At 35.8% G+C, this 17,771-nt stretch overlaps 1 protein-coding gene across 2 annotated transcripts in view; it reads left to right on the forward strand.

Moving 5' to 3' along the window:
- Positions 1–17,771, forward strand: part of HEATR5B (HEAT repeat containing 5B) — a 114,650-nt gene that overhangs the window by 77,091 nt on the left and 19,788 nt on the right. For both annotated transcript variants that reach the window (XM_023736033.1, XM_023736041.1), the window contains 6 exons: positions 8,879–9,116; positions 10,209–10,460; positions 11,415–11,542; positions 14,368–14,512; positions 15,054–15,320; positions 16,560–16,784. In XM_023736033.1, the coding sequence (XP_023591801.1) occupies positions 8,879–9,116; positions 10,209–10,460; positions 11,415–11,542; positions 14,368–14,512; positions 15,054–15,320; positions 16,560–16,784 (1,255 nt within the window). The remainder of the gene's footprint in view (positions 1–8,878; positions 9,117–10,208; positions 10,461–11,414; positions 11,543–14,367; positions 14,513–15,053; positions 15,321–16,559; positions 16,785–17,771) is intronic.

A 17,771-nucleotide genomic window follows, 5' to 3' on the forward strand; every position in this document is an offset into this window, starting at 1 on the left:
ACCTTTATCTTCCTAAGTTTGACACAGTCTATTATTACTTGGTATTGCCTTGTCTTCCACTCTGTTAGAAGGTTCTATACCTGCACCATTTATTCCCTCTTTTATTGTTCTGATGTTGTTGTCATTTACAGATTAACTGCTCTGATTCCCTGTTGTATTTCTTTTGGCTTTGGATAGTCCTTGAGAGTTCATTTCCTAGATTGGTGTCTGGCTGGTACGATCCTGCATCCTAGATTCAGCCTGTGATCTGCTGTTGTTTGTTCGCAGATACAAGGACTCCCTTTAATAATTCTTTTAAGTTTGGTTTGGTGTTTTTACATATTCCGTTAATTTCTATTTATCTGGAAATGTCCTAATTTCACCATCATATTTGAATGAGAGTTTTGCAGTATGTATTATTCTTGGCTGGCAAGTTTTTTCTTTCAGGTTTTATGTACGTCATCCCATTGCCTTCCTGCCTGAATTGTTTCTGCTGAATAATCTGAGCTTAGTCTTATTGTTTCTCCTCTGTAAGTGACTTTTTTTTTTCTCGAGCTGCTCTCAGGATTCTTTGTCTTTGGTTTTGGCGAGTGTGATTATGATATGCCTTGGTGATTTTCTTTTGGGGTCTGTCGTATATGGGTTTTGTTGAGCTTCTTGGATGGCCAGCTTTTCATCTTTCATGATGTTGGGGAAGTTTGCTCTCAGCAATTCTTCAGTGATCCTCTCTGTTTTCTGTTTTCTCCCCCTGTTCTGGAACTCCAATCACTCGAAAATTTTTGCTTTAGGTTGTATCCCACATAATTCTTAGGGTCTCTTTATTTTCCTTCGTTCTTTTTTCTGATTTTTCCTCAGAGTTGTATTCAAGTGTTTGTCTTCAAGTTCGCTGATCCTGTCTTCAACCGTTTCAAACCTGCTCCTCAGCCCCTTCTATGACAGTGTCCATTTCTGAAATCTTGTTTATCTTTTGGATTTCTAATTGTTTTTGTATGATTTCTAGTTGTGAATTTATTTTGGCTTTTTGTTCCTGCATTATTTTCCTGAATTCTTCCATTTTTTGGTCTGTATTTTCCATGAGGATTTGTCTGCCTTTTCCATCAATTTTTCTGTTTTTTCCTCATTTTCGTCTGGTTTTTGCTTCAATTCTTAGGTAGCTCTGAATATTAGAGACTGGAATTCCCTATCAGGTGGTTCTAGTGCCTTTTCTTCTACTGGAAGGTGATCTGGTGCTTTATTTTGGACGCCTCCTGGGACCATCCTGTCCTGTTTTTGTGAATGGTTTGATATTGTCTGCAGTCTTCAGGGCATTCAGTAGTTATTTTCCTCGTTTATTGATTGTAGATTTTGTTTGTTTTGTCCTGCTTTTTTGTTTTATTTCGTTATGTCTTAGGGGGCGGGCTGTGTGTTCTTTGTTGTTTGCTTGTCTGTGGGCAGGATACTTTTCACCTCCTTCTCCAATTGGCATGGTCAGTTGCTCAGATATGGTACAGCAGGGCAGATCTAGCTGAAGAGGAGTTGCTGGGATGGATTATTTGTGGCATATACAAGGGCCAACAGGGCGGGCCGGTAATCAGTGCAGGGCAGGTTCCAGTAGGCTGTACGTGGGCTGCTTGGTGGTGTGATGTTCAGTGCATGGTGCAAGTAGGCAGGATGGAGGGGGGAGATTGTGATGTGAGGAGCTAAGATGTGTATGGGAAAGAGGAGAGAGAGGAGAGAGGAACAGGAGCCAAAAACATAACAAACTCAAACAAAAAAGAGTGCTAAGAGAGCTTGCCATTAGAGTGGAGAGATGAGAGACTGAGAAATAGAGAAAGACAAAAAGGAGAAGAAGAAGAAAAAGCAGAAAAAAAATGAATAAATAAAAATTAGGAAGAAAAAGAAAAACAAAGCCCCCAGGGACCACACCAGTGTGGCTGTGAGGTTTGGGGATGTTGCTCCCAGGCCATGAAGTACAGCCTGGCAAAAGGGATGGAGGTGTCACTCAGCACCAGGTATTCAGGAGACAAGAAGAGAAGGTAAGTGTAGAGAGACGAGAAACTGAGTAATAAAGAAAGACAGAAAGGGAAAAAGAGAGAAAAGAAAACAAACAAATAAAAAAAAGATTACAAGAAAACCTGCAAAAAAAGAGGAAAAAAAAAAACAAGAAAAAAGAAATGCTCTCAGGGATCCCTCTGCGCATCTGTGCAAACTGAGGGGGTAGGTCCCAAGTCGTGCAGTACTGCTCGGCTAGAATGGGCGTCCAATTTGAGAAAAGAAAAATAAAGAAACAATTCAAAACAAAGAAACAAAAAAAGCCCCGGGATCCCACAAGTGCAGTAGCACGGGCCTGGAAGCAGCCTCACACTTTAGTGGCACTCCAGAGCCTCTCAGTAAGAAGCATAGATAGCTCATGGAGCTAGGTATTGTAGAGACAGGAGAGGGAGGTGTTGAGAGCTATGGAAGAAGTTAAAAGATGTGGAAGAAAGCAACACCAGCAGCCAACAAATGGCACTCAGGGAGCCAGCCAGTGCGGGCGGGTGGAATCCAAGCAGCACTGGGGTGAAACCGGTGCTTCCCGGCTAAGAGACTGTCCGCAGGAAGCAGAGGAGGCCGAGTAGGGGTGAAGAAGGGTAGGGGGTCGGAAAGTGTATATCGCTGGTTACTGGTTGTTCTGTCTCCTTCTGGAAGCTCCGTGAAGCTGCTTTCCCATAACCCCTGTTCACCAATCTCCAATAGGAGTCCAAGTGGCGGGTCCATGCTGCGTTAGCTGATAGGGGACCTCTGCATGTATCTCTTCACACTCTCTGTTCTCTGTCAGTTTCTTATTCCATTCGGTGCTTGGCTGAGTTCTTTATCCCTTCATTTGATGCTTAGGGTTTCAGGATTGATGTTTTCTCTGTTTGGCTTAGTTTTTTGAATCTTTTCTGTGGAGGGATGGCATGGTGCTTCTTTCTGTAGCGCCATGTTGCCCGGAAGTCCCCTGATGATTTTTCTTATTGATGAAATGATTGTTTTTCTCAAATTGATGCAAATCTCTAATTTTATATGGAAAGTATGGTAAGAAAAAGGTTACTATATGACTATCTCCGTTTTCTCACTTTGAAATTAACAAAAATGCTTGGTTAATTTTTCACATATCTAAATTTTCATCTGAAACTTACTCTTACTTATAGAAATTGCATCCCAGCTAATTTAGTGATTTAAAAAAAAAAAAAAGACTCCAAAGTTGTTCTTGATTCTTCTACCACATTCATTAATGTCCCCAAATACAGAGACCGTCTTGTAGTTTGATGATCATAAGATCGTTTGTCAGTTAGCTAGTTCTCTGCTGACTTGCATAATGTGTTTGATTCACCTACTAGGAAGTTTGGTGTAGTTTAGTGTAAAAAACATTAAATGTTGAGACAGAGGCCCAAGAACGTGTTCTGTCTCTGCAGTTTACCATCTGTGTGACTTTGGTCAAGTGATTTCATATTTCAGAGTCTTCATTTCCTCATTATAAAATGGAAATATCTTCTTCTAATGGAATATATATAAAAGGGCCAGGTAGTGTGTCTGACACTCGATGGAAGATAAATGATTGCTTTAAAAATTTAGATCAGAACCTCATGTAACTAAATTAATAATGCATGTTTTTATTTGATACTCTTATTTTTATGTAACTTGGTACTATAATGATTTGTGCCTCAATCTCAGCCCTTAATATTATATAGGAATATTTGTTCCTGCATAGCTTCCTCTCCATCATTCTCCTCAAATGCTCAGTATATTGTAGAGTTTTGTACTTAAGACTTATCTTTGCTCCTACTTTTTCACTCAGAATATTGAGGATGTTAATTTTGTAACTCCTCAGATTGTTACCTTCAAGTCTTTAGGTTTATGTGAATTAATAACTGTTCTTTCTACCTGTGTGACATTGGGCAAGTTGTTAATTGCCTCTTTAAGTATATTTCTTTAACTTTCAAGTGTGGATAATAATTGTACACATTTCAAAGGTTTATGGTATAAATGATATAATCAACGTGAAGGACTTTGTACAGTACCTACCATATTACACGTGCACAATGAGTGTTACGTGTTGTTATTAATATAATTACTATTATTTTAAGGTCCTCCTCAAACCTAGAACTAACTTTTCTTATTCCCTTACCTCCTACTTTCTGATTCATTCAATAAAATGTTATTGAACATCAACTGTGCCAGGCTGCAGTTGAGAATATAATGGTGAACAAGACAGTTGTATTACATTTACTACTGTTATCACTGGGGAAGACAGACTGTTAAACAAGTAAAACAAAATGTAATGAATCCTATCATAGACAAAACACAGAGCATTGTGGAACACACAGCAGAGGTACCCAGAATAGCCTGAGGGGCTCAGAGTAGACTTCATGGAGAAAGTGACATGTAAGTTGAGATCTGGAGGATGAGAGCAGACATGAGCCAGGCATGAGGGTGAGGAGGAGACTGTTCCAGGCTCAGTGCTATATCAGTTATCCCCCTTTCCATATCTTCAGCCTCTCCCTCTCCCTCCATACTCTTTCTCCTTATCTACATTCTTCCCTGACTCATCCCCTTCTGCTTACTGCTTTTTCTTTCTTCCCGTCACATCTAGGCTTATCAAAGGAGTTTCATTATATTCACTTCCTCAGCTATTCACTCACTTCTCAACCCTCCCTACAATCTAGGTTTATATTCGCCACCTCATTTAAACTACTCTAGTAAAGCCACTAATAACATAACTATCCAAATCATTGATCCTTTTCAATCCCTGTCTTATTTGGCCTTTCTAAAAACCTCCTAGAAACTCTTTGTGTTCATTGACTTCTGTGACACTCCTTTCTTTATTCCTTTCGATTGTTCAGTCTCAGTATCACTTGCTCGCTTCGCTTTGTCTGCTTACTGTTTACATTTTGGTCTTTTTTCTTGTCTGTTTTCTCATTCTTCATACCTTTATGGGGCAGCTTCATCCACACGCGTGAGTATAGCTTTTACTACTCAGACCTCTCTCCTAAATTCCAGTCTCATATTTTCAGCTGTTTGTTAGATATCTCCACTTGGATGACACATAGGTACCTCACACCCAGCATGTCGAAAATAAGAGTCTGTATTTTCCTTCCTCTTTTTTCCCCTTACCCTAACTAATAGTCCTACACAAACACCTAGTACCTAAAACTTTCCATTTCTCTGGCTAGAATTAATCTCTCCCTTCTCACCTTCCCATGGACATTTTTAAGTATTGCAGGTTATTTTTCCCTGGACTTTTTTTTTTTTCCCATGCTGTTGTTACTATTAGTTGTCATTGAGTTGATTCTGATTCGTGGCAACCCCATGTGTACAGAGTAGAACTGCTCCATAGAGTTTTCTTCAGACCAGAACCTGGATATCAGGCCTAACTAGTTCCTCTTGTTCAAACCCCCTCATCTTATGTCTAGTAAGTAATTAATTCCTGTTTCACTTTATTCGTATCTTTGAAAGTAACATAATTTTGTTCTGATAATAAAATATCTATGCTCACTGTACAAATCCAGAATATAGAGAAAAATTGTAAAAAAGAAAATAAAGCTCCTCTATAATCTTATCTAGTATAACAATAGAGATAAGTATTGTTAATATTTTGGTGTATATCACTATGCATAGGTACACATATAAGTCTCTTTATATGCCTACATGATAGGTGTGTATATACCTCTTTATTCTGAAAATAAAAATGGAATCTTCAGCCTAGCAACCTTTTTTTAACTTATCAGTAGATCACAGTTACCTTTTTTATATCTGTACATAAATGCCTCCTCTTTTCCTGCTGCCTTAGCTCAAGTTTTCATCATCCATCACATAGTCTATGCAACTGTATCCTCATTTGTGTCCCCACTGTCAGTCTTTCTGTCCCCATCTATTCCTTTAAAGATTTTCAGAATAATCATCCTGAAATACAAATCTTGGACAAAAAATATGAATGAATAATTCACAAAGAGGAAACAAAGCTACGCATACACATATGGGGAAAAAAGAAATATAAAAAACATTCTCCAGTTAACATGATTTTTAAGATGTTGACATTAGTAAAACTTTTCTAAATATGGTACGTATCAAAACACTTTTTAAACTGCACATTTGTTGACCAATTTATCTTAAGGAATGTTTAAGGATATGCACAAAGATTCTATTAGAAGGATGTTTATTGTGATTTTTATTTTTCTAAAAAAAAAAAGTGGAAATGACCTACTAAGTGTACTTCTTAATCCTGAAAGATGATGGTAATATGTTAAGCGAATAGAATATCGAGTTAAAAACTGTACACACACACGCATTATTGTTTAAAAGACTGCATGTACATATACAACATATCTAGAATGTTAACAGTAATACATCTGAGTGGTAGGATTATGTGTGGTTTTTATTTTTTTCATTTTTATTTGCTTCTTATTTTTCTATAGAGAACTTAAATTGTTCTTGGATAATATTTAATAAGAGATAAATCTAATATAATATAAAAAAAGTCTAAAAATATATTCTCATATTTTATAGGTAGCAATGTAAAATAGAGAACTGTCTTAGAAACCATTCGGCAGTATCTATTCAGAACCATAAGAATATTAAAATCCTGACCCAGTAATTCCATTTCTGGGACTTTATCCTAGGGAAAAATATCCAAAATATGGAAAAGTGAACAAAAATGTTTACTTGCAACCTTATTTATAATATGACAAAGTAAACACCTTTTTCTTTGAAAACTGTGTTTCATCTTTCTCAGATTCCCAAGGCTAGGTAAAGATTCAGATGTAAATATAAAATTTCATCTGTAGGGAAATTGTTAGATGTATTATGGATCATCCACTTCAGCCATTAAGAATAATGGTTATGAAGACAAGTATTCACATGAGAAACCCTTATGATACGTTAAGTGGATAAAATTAAATATAAAATTCTCTGTACAGCAGAAATACAACTTACAATGACGGAATATGAAAACCTGGAAATAGGGATTATGAATGATGTAAAAACTTTTTATTTTCCAAACTTTTTATGATGTAACTATTAAAATAAAGTTAAAAGTTGAGGGAAAATATGTATGTATGTATATACATGTATGTATATACATATCTGACTTTAAAATCCTGCAGTGAGCACTCTCCCCTTCCCCGTTGTCTGTAGAGTAAAATTCTAACTATTTCACTAGGCATTAAGGTCCCTCATAATCTCATCCGTGTCTACCTTTTAGCTTTATCTTCAACTACTTTCACTTTATACCCTGTGCTCACTCTATACCAAAAACTTGCAGTTTCCTCAGAATGCCATGCTCTTTCCTATTTTTGTGCTCTTGCTCTTGATAGCCTCTCTGCCTGGAATCCCCTCTTCATCTCTTTTGTCCCTGAGCAGGTGAACATTTTGTTCTTGAAAACTGTCTTGCCTGTCTCATTCTTCCAAGGTTAAGACCCTTTTACCTTTGGTGCTGCTTGATATTCGTTCATTTATTTCACAAGGCCTGGAGTGCCTAGGCATTGGGTGGAATGTAGTAGAGAAGACAGATCATTTAAAGGAAATTTTTTAAAAATTCTTTTCTTAGCTCTTTCCCACTCCCCCATCATTAAACTAGTTTGTGAGTTCAGGGAAGGCAAAATCCATGAAGTATTCATCTTTGTTTCCTCAGATCCTATCATAATAGCAAGTGCAAGGTAAAGATAGGTTCCTAGTAAGGCTTTGATAAGTACAATGGCTGATTATATTCATAGTGCTTATTGAAATATTTTCTTAAAATGTCAGCATAATAACAAATATAGAAAAATATCAAACTTAAAACCACTAGGAAATATGAATGGGATATATTTGTAGCTTGAGATTCAAAGTGTCTACTGCAAAAATTAATTGGTTTCTATTAATATTTCTGGATTTTTGGGTGTCAGTATAACTATTACAAACCATCATAGTGTTAAAGAATATTTTTACTTACAAATGAAGATTCATGAAGTCACCTATTATTGTTGTCTAGAACTTAGTCAATTATTGTATGCCTTCTCTGTGTTATATCAGTATGCTCAGTGTAGGAACAGAGATAGGACAAGTCCTATCACCAAGAAACTTCCAGTGTACTGTATAGATACATAGACTACCTCATTAGCTACAGTGAAAATAACACTGTGTAGAGGGAAAACAGTTTTCTCAAGACTTTTATCTACTGCAATTTATTCTCTTTCTCCCTTTTTTTCCCGTTTTATCATTGATCTGTTATTCAGCTTTGTATGTGCCTGTTGCCAGAGCATAAATGTATGTACAGAGACGAAAGAAATCAAAAGGTGACTCACCAAAGAAGAATCTTTAAAGTTATGTTTTAGGAAAGTTACTCTTATACATCTTTGTGGTTCTCAAACTAGGGAGAAAAGATAGGTAATATATGTGACCAGCAAGTAATTTTCTTGGTTCTGGTATTTGTTGTAAATTCTAGATTGCTAGATATCTTTTAAGAACTATATAAAATGAAGGTTTAGGAGGATATTTATGGAAATTTTTTCTCAGGCCACCTCCACCCCTCAGCCTTTTTCTTTGAATGCTATCTGACTGTGTCTAATAAATCTAGGAAAGTGGGGGCAGTAAACAGGAAGTTATACCCTATGGTAAAAACAAAATATACAAAAGGGGCCTTTGTAAAGCAGAACAAGAGAAGCCAGAAAAAAATCAGAGATGCCTACTCAAGGAATATGCTGTGAGAAGAAAAGTCAGAAGTCACATCAATAAAAAAGGTTTTCTCCAAGGCAGGTGGAATTATTCTTTTGTGGTTATCAGAAAAGCATAAACTTGTGTAATTTCTAGTATTTATAATCAATTACTTTTTTTATGATGACACTGTATAATTATAGCAATGTAGAATGTCTCATTTTTTATCTTATGCCCTGCCATTTTCTCCTCCTGAATATCTTATTAGGTATATGTAGTTGCTATGAATATTAAAAAGGAAGCTGAGTCAAAACCAAAAAGAGCTACTAAAAATACTGATGATGATGACGATGATTATGGTACCATAGATGAACTACCACCAGATAGCTTAATAACACTTGTACAACCTGAACTGCCAATACTCAGTCACCTGTGGTTGGCAGCATTAAAAGACTATGCGCTTTTGACTTTACCAGCTGAATTTGCTAGTCAGCTCCCCCCAGATGGTAAGTATTGCATTCAGGATTTTGCTTTTATGGACTTCAAAGTAGTAATTAAACAAAATGGACTTGGTAGACGCTAGCAACAATAATACCAATGATAACATCTTAAATTTCTGTGGCCTTATACTTGACTTTATAGACGTTGTTTATAAACCATGTTCTCCATATTGAATTTGTGGAATCGGGATACAGCATTAAGCATATTTGTTAGCCCAAAGGAAAACATTAGCACTGTTATAGGAATAGCTGTATGAGCTGGGATACTCTAAATATATACCAAGTCATTATGTATAACCATAATGAAGTAAATGACAGTGTTCATCAATGTGTATATTTCTTGTCTACCAATGAATTGTGTTCCTAAAGTCCATTTGTAACTGTTGTACTTTGGTTTGTTTCTCCTATGGAAATCGCTATAGAAGTCATCATTAACGTTTTTCCTATTTAGAAAATGTACGATCAGCTCCTATTGGGAAAAAAAAAAACAAAAACTCTTTTTTCTCCCCATATGTTACTGACCAAAAAAAAAAGGAGTTTCCTCTTTTGGCCTTCCTTCATCCATCATAACAGCGAGGAGAGATGAGGAAGTCCTCAGTGTCGGTACTGGAAACAGGAAATAGGAAAGAATAGCAGAAGAGGAGAAAAAAAGAAAGGAGACAGAGGTCCCTGAATATGGTAGAAAGAGAAGGTAATAGGGGCTCCAGGAGTTGCTGGCAAAAATGAAGTAATGACTCCTGAGACAACAGGGAAGGAAAAGGTAGTGGCATGAACAGTAGCAAAGGAAAGGCTGGAACCCTGGCACCAGTGAGGAAGAGGCAGGCACTCCAGTTAGTTCAGCAGCGGCAAAGACAAGGTTTGTTGTTGGGTGCCATCGAGTTGGTTCCAACACATAGCGACCCTATGTACAACAGAATGGAACACCGCCGGGTAGGTATACTTTTAGAAAGGTATGCTTTCTAGTGTACTTACCTAGTAAAGAGGAGAGTCTCTTTGGCCAGATTGGTGTTTTGTATGTAACAGGTATTTTTAAGTGCAGTTGTTCATAAATGAGTGAACACTTAAAATAGAAAGTGATGTTTTTTCATTGTTTTCCAGGTGGAGCATTTTATACTCCTGAGACTATTGATACAGCTAGACTTCACTACCGGAATTCCTGGGCCCCAGTTCTCCATGCAGTGGCACTTTGGTTAAATAGCACAGGGTTTACATGCTCAGAGACAACAGAAGCAGCAGCTATATCTGGTTCACAAAAACGTTCCACATCCGTCATTTTCCAGGCATCAGTAGCAACGCCTAGTGCTAAGTCTTTGCCAGAAATTAACAAAGACAGGATGCATCTGATTTTAGGTAGGTGTGTCATGTTACTGTATTTCAAGAGGCATCACTTCTGAAAATCCCTATCTTGTATTTTAATGCTATGGAAAATTTTTCTGAAGCGCAATTCAGAGGAGAAATAGTAAAAGGAGGATTTTTTCCATTCACTTTCAATATTAACTGAATTTTTATCTAAAAATTAAATTATTAAAAACTATTCTTAAAAATTTTGGCTCTCGTTCACTTTCAGAAGAATATTGAATAATTTTTAAGAAAAAATATTAAACGTGGTTTTCATTTTCTCAATGACAGGTTTTCTTTTTACTTGACATTTAACAGATTGCCTGAAAAAAAATAATGCAGTTAAAACAAATTTAAATATATCCTAATTTATAATTTCTTTGTGGATACTCTTTTAACACTTAAGAATTTATACATTTTACTAAAGTTCTTTGTGATCTTATATTTTCTGGATGTGGGGAGGGAGGAACACAGTTGGTAAAGTGTAATCGTAGAAATCATCAGTAGATCCCATAAATGAAAATGTGAAAGACTTCCAAAACAATGACCTTACCCGTAAACAAATTAAGAGCAGTTGTTATCCATGATATCCATTGTGCCTCTCTGGCTTACCATTTAAAAAACTTTGTCTGTATGAAAAATTGGGTGGCAACCATTTAATGAGAAGTTATTTTATAATTTTCATTAATTTGCCCTTAATGTAGTATTTAAAATGTCTTAGAAATAAAAAACTGATTATCTTAATGATGAATGACCTGGGGAAATCCCCATAATCTGATTATTTACCAAATTGCAAAGCTACAACCTATATTGAGTTTGAATGCTTAATTTGGAAACTCTTTTAAACTCTAAGGTATTAATAAATACATGTTAAAGTAATCTTTAAGAAAAACGGGAGAAAATGATGTCAGAGCAATATCAAGTGTTTTATATTGACAGACCATGTTTTTATTTTGTACATTGCAGGTGTGAGTATACAGTTTCTTTGTTCCCCGAGACCTGAGGAGCCTATTGAACATGTTACAGCGTGTTTACAGGCCTTACACACCTTGCTAGATTCTCCTTATGCCCGAACCCATATTGCAGAAGATCAGGTACAATGTCTTTCTATAATTTGTAATTAATTGTATGCTCTGTTTTAATCAGATTTATCTTAAGATAATTTTCTCACATACAAAATCAATATTATGTAATAAGTATTCAGGATTTTGACTTCATGTAGGACCTGCTACTGAATGTTGAATAACCTGGCATGCCTAGACTAGAGTTAGTCTCCACACCTTTTTTTTAATTCGTTCATCAGCACTCAAGTAAAACCAGAAATTTAGGGGATACCTACAATCCCAGATATCTACTAATAAAGGACTGAGGTAATTTATAAAATTATTAAAATTAATTATGCCACTTTCAAATGTTTAATGAAGTTTTATCTCTTAAATGAAATATTTCTGCACTGACTCAACTAGTCAACTAATGAATCACTTATGAATTAGTTTTTTGATTTCTGCAGGGAGTGCTTAGAGACTTTATTCATGTTACAGAACCAAGAAGGCATTGAATTTGTTATTCTTTTTCATTTAGGAATTCCTTTATTTTCATATCAAGAACCAACTCTTTTGATACTATCACTACTACATGGTATCACTTGGGGTAGTTTTCCATAAAACACAAACAAACAGATAAAAAGCAAAGTTGCTGTCATCTTATTATATCAAAATTAGTTTTGCACATGATGTTGACCAAAACAGAAAATCAAAAACAAATCAGATGCTGTTTGATTGCAAAGTTCACTTTCTGCTTGACTCTTGCTTGTACCCCAGCCTTGCAGCCTGAAGCTGTGCCACTGCTTAATTATAAATTACGATAAGAATCTTTAGGATTGTTTTCAAATAGTCAAACCTATAAATTTAATCTATGAATGAAGATAGATTACCGTTTTAAACTCTGTTAGTTTTAGCATAATATCTCATATACCTAGCTTTTTTTTTGATTTAGTAACGCTTTATTTATTCAAGTATTGCTTTAAAATAGAAGGAATTTTTTTTTTCTAAGTTGAATCCTATCATTTCAACATAGTCAGAGTAAACAAAGTAAAGTACGTAAGTTGTACTTACTCACCTAACGACTTTTATTCCATGCCTGTCTTGCATCAGACACTGTTTGAGGCATAGATATCAAAGATAGTTTCAAGCTGCACCTGGAGTAGGAGAGAAGTACAGTACAGTAAATGCTGTGCTAACTGTATGTTAGGGTATAATGGGAATAGAGAGGAGGAACACCAACATTATTATAGGAAAGTAAAGGATGGCTTCTCAGAGGAGATGGTGGTTGAATCAAATCTTAAAAGAGGAATTAGCAAGGCAGCACAAGAGGAATGGGTTTTCCTCTCAGGGAGAACAGCAAGTACAAAGAAAGGAAGCATAAGAGAACATGACAAGTTCAAAGGCTCTGGAGTCATTTACTATGGCTGAGGTGAATGGAACATGTAGGGGTTGTTAGGAGATGAGGCTGGACAACAGAAACCATGAAGACTTCTTTATGGCATGTCAAGGAGTTAGAACCATACATGGAAAGTGATATAGGGATCATTTACAATGTTTAGATAGAGGAATGACATGATTAACTTTATTTCAGAAAGATCACATTACCAACCTTGTATAGGTTAGTTTTTAAGAGATGAGAAGGGAGACAGGAGGCCAGTTGTGAGGCTCTTTTCATAATTCAGGAGAAATAATGAGTACATGAGATTAAGAAAACTGAATAAAAGAAAAGAGGGCCAAGATTGGAACCTTAGGGTTAAATAGCATTTAAGGAGTGAGAAATGGGAGAGAAATCAGCAGTGGAGATAACTAGAGAAGTAGGAGGAGAAGCAGAAGAGAGTGAAGTTATAAAAGACAAGGGAAGAATTTCAAGAAGAGAGATGACATTGTCATAAGGAACAAATTCAGTAAATAAAGACAGAAAAGAGTCCAGAGGCAATCATCAGTGACCTCAAGGAGAACATTTTCATAGGTGGGTAGAAGCCAAATTGTGGGAGATGGAGGAGTGAATGAGAAGATGAAGGATGTGGAAGCATCTGGGCTGGGAAAGGAAGGAGCAAGACAGAGATAACAGAGAATGTAGAGGTAGATAGAGGGATCTGAGAAGTTTTTTGGGGGGGTAGAGGAGAAGGGAACACTTGATAGGAAAGACTGGATCATTTTCCTTGTACTGAGGAGAAGAAGCCTAATCAGAGAGAGAAGTTGAGGACCTATGAGATATGATTGAGGTCCTTGAAGAATCCCTGGGAAGTGGAAATCTGTAGGATGGGATAGGGAACACATGAGGAAAGACTGATTAATCAGCTTTAGGTAAGTGGCTGGATACCTGATCTTAAGGAAAGAAATAAAGACGGCTTTGGTTGCAGATAAGTTTTTTTCCATCTTTGAAATTTGAGGCAGGTTCATTGAAAGGGCTTGATGTGGAAGATGATGGAATAAGAGGCTTAATGTGGATGGTGAAAGTTTGTGATGTTGCTGAGATGAATAGGAGAGGCACTTATGAAAAATACCTAAAATCTCTGGTAGAAAACCCTTGTGTACTCAGTGTAGGTTGGAAATTATATATTTTAATGGCACTGGGCTCTAGCAAAAGTGTTTAGCCCAAGTAGAGGAAAGGAATAGGAGAATGATCGTGTCTGAATATAAAATCTATTTAAATGTGTAAATAAATAAAGCCATTTGTTGCCTGAAGATAAGTTGGGATAAAAATTTTGCAAGCATTTCTCAAGATTGTCATATTGTTCTTATTTGTTACAGTCTCTATATGTTAGTTTTACCTAACAATTTTTTTTGCATGTGCATTTTCTCAGATTTTGATAGTACAAATTTGACCTTTGAAAATAAAATGAATTAAATTTCTGTGTATTAATTTATAATAGCTGATTGGTGTTGAGTTGCTGAGTGTTTTGCACCGCCTCCTACTGACCTGGAACCCACCGTCCGTCCAGCTGCTGGTTACTGGAGTTGTACAGCAGATAGTCAGAGCTGCTCAGGATTATTTGCAAGAAAAAAGAAACACTCTAAGTAAGCACTAGAAATTTCACTAACCTTGACATGGATCCTTTTTTTTTTTTTTTTAAATATTAATACCAGGAGGTTTTTAATTTAAATATTTTAATTAAAAAATGAATTTAGAAGATTTGAAATTGATTTTACTCTGATTAGAATGAACCAAATGAAAATGGTAATAGTTGACTGTTTTTCACCTTCAAACATGCAATATCATGTGGTTCAACCTAATAACATGTTTATTCCTTTTATGAAATGTACGTACAGACACGTACGCACATACATAAGGGGTGTGTGTGTGTGTGTGTGTGTGTATAAATACGTAATAAAAATTTTCCAACTAAAAATAAATTGTCCATTAGTTTTAAGGAAAGGTCAATGCACAGAATTCTAGCAAGGCAGAGAATTATACCAAAAAAAAAATATGGCGTCAGTAAGGCATTTATTTGTAAATCTTTTTGAAAGATTTCTCAAATATACTTACTGTGTTGTTTTATCTACTATTTGTTATTGTTTTTTGCTGATAAATTCACCAATTTTTTTTTTTTTACCCAAGATGAAGATGATATGGAAAAAGATCCCTGTCCCGTATTAGGAGAAGGAGGTGACAGCGGTGGTCTTATTCCTGGAAAATCTCTTGTCTTTGCAACTATGGAGCTGTTGATGTTTATTTTAGTACGGCATATGCCACATCTCAGTACCAAGATGTCAGACTCTCCAAGTCACATAACCACTAAAACTCGACTCTCAGAAGAAAGTGCTCGTTTGGTGGCAGCGGCCGTTACCATACTCTCTGACTTACCATCCCTTTGTTCACCTGCTGGTACAGTATTGATCAGTATATGGGAACACATTATGTTACAGTAGACGAAGATGAGCTTGCCTTGGTCTTAAGCACTGTTAAGATTTCTTTTCCTCTTAAATCTCAATGTGAAATGAGAAGTTGGTTTTTAAAGGGTTTGTTTACCTTTAGGAGCCTAAAAAGATTAAAGATTTAGAAAACCAAAAACCTAAGGTGCTCTTTTCAGATACATTGCAAACAAACTTCAGGGAAGAGCTAGAACTACAGCTTGGGAGAAGACATTGGATTTTAGCAGATAGACAAAAAGTAAAATTACTAAATCCTTTATTTGCTGGTCTGGTTGCCACTCTTGAAACATTGACAAACTAAAAAATATCAGAGAAGAGTGACAGCCAACTCTAAGGAAAACCTAAAGAAATGATTGTTGACTGAAAAAAGAAAAAATTGGAGGCAGACATAATAGCTATCTGCAGATACTTGAAGAACTATTGGATAGAAAAGTAGACTTTCCCTCTATTTTATCTAGAAGGTAGAACTCGATATAAAACTTAAGCTCAACACAAGGAAGACCTTTCTAGCCCTTAGAGTTACCTTGTTGTTGTTGTTAGTTGCCATCAGGTTGATTAAGAGTTACTCTACGTACGTGAAAATAGTGAATTCTCCATTGGACTTTTGCAGGCAAGAGGCTACAATGAGTGCATGTGAGAGTGGTGAAAGGGATTCCTTCATTAAGTGGGAGATTGAATTTGATGACTTTAAAATCCTTTCAGCTGCAAATTCTAGGATTCTTTCATTTCTCTTTGCTTACTCCAGTAATCGTCGTTTTCCTGGCTTGACTAGGCTGGTTTTGGTATACTGATGATTGATTATATGTCTTAAAATTGCTATGATTCACCAAGTCACCCAGATGCTTCTCTCAGAGTATATAGTAATGCTTTGCTTCTGTTTCTCCATCTTTTTTTTTATCGTTTTCATTATGAAGGGCATAAAATATTAAATAGATAAAATATTAGAAGTAATAAAAACAAGGCTATTTGGAAAAAGAAAAAAATATTGTCTTCTTTGAAATAACTTGCCATTTTCTTATTTTGTTTTTCCAACATTGAATTATAATAACAGTAGTGCAGTAAATTTTGTCCAAAAAACAGGGAAGGAAATAATATTAAACCACAATAAATTTTACAAAATATAAACAATTGAAACAACTGTAAGATGGGAACTGAAATAGTTATGAGGCAATCTAATTTGTTTTTATTTCAGGGTGTATGACAGTACTGCCTACGATTCTGTTTTTAATTGCAAGAATATTGAAAGACACAGCAATAAAATCTGCAGATAATCAGGTTCCGCCACCAGTCAGTGCAGCTCTTCAAGGGATCAAAAGTATTGTGACACTTTCAATGGCCAAAACTGAGGAAACTCAAAAACAATGGACAGCTCTAATTCGCAGTACTCTTGCATGCATCCTGGAATATTCTCAGCCAGGTAACCTGATCAGAGTTTAAACATTTTTTTTGTTAGGATATCTGTTAATTAATTAATTAATTGGTTAATTAAGGGTGTCAGAAACCTGCTGTATAACATTGACTCAATTCACAGAGGTGGTTTAGTCACATTTTTCAGATATGAACGTAAGTACCCCTTTCTGGATTGTTGACTCTAAATGCCCTTGTGTTTTTTTAGCAGGTAGATTCATGTTGGGGGAATTTTCAAAATTTTTTTTAAAAGAAGAAACAAACTTACAGAAAATGTACCCTAAATTGTTAGTATTTTTATGTTTGCTTGAAGTGTTTTTTTTTTGTTGTTGTTGTTTTTAAACAAAAGTAATAAAATAGGAAAGAAAGTTGAAGTACCTCGCCATGCTGTGGTATCTCCAGATGGAACCACAATCTTGATTTCGATGTGTTCCATTCCAGAAACACACGCACACACACGTATATTAGTAGAGATACTTTCTATACTAATAAATATGTCAATATGTTAATAAATTTACTTATATGTATTAATAAATATATACTTTTTTTTTTTTTTCAAGTTGCCATTGAATTGATTCCAACTCATGGCGACCCCGTGTATGGCAGAGTAGAACTGTGCTCCATAGGATTTTCAATGACTGATTTTTCAGAAGTAGATCTGCAGGCCATTCTTCTGAGGCACCTCTGGGTGGACTTGAACCACCAACCTTTTGGTTAGCAGCTGAGCACATTAACCAGTTGCACCACCGACATACTCCACTATATAGAGGGAGAATAATAACCATGAGCTATATATGGTAGCTCTATTTGTGTTTTTTTAAATTGCATAGATATCATACTATCTCATTCTACCTTTATTGTTTCACACAACAATAAATTTTTCAGATCTATTAATGTGGAATTTTAAAACTCTCATTCATTCTTTTTATCTCCCGTGTGGTTTTTCATCATATCTGTTTATCATATGTTATTCATTCCCCTGTCAATGGCTACTTTT

The sequence above is a fragment of the Trichechus manatus genome, unplaced genomic scaffold (assembly GCF_000243295.1).
Source record: "Trichechus manatus latirostris isolate Lorelei unplaced genomic scaffold, TriManLat1.0 scaffold00005, whole genome shotgun sequence".
NCBI classification, from domain to species: Eukaryota; Metazoa; Chordata; class Mammalia; order Sirenia; family Trichechidae; genus Trichechus; species Trichechus manatus.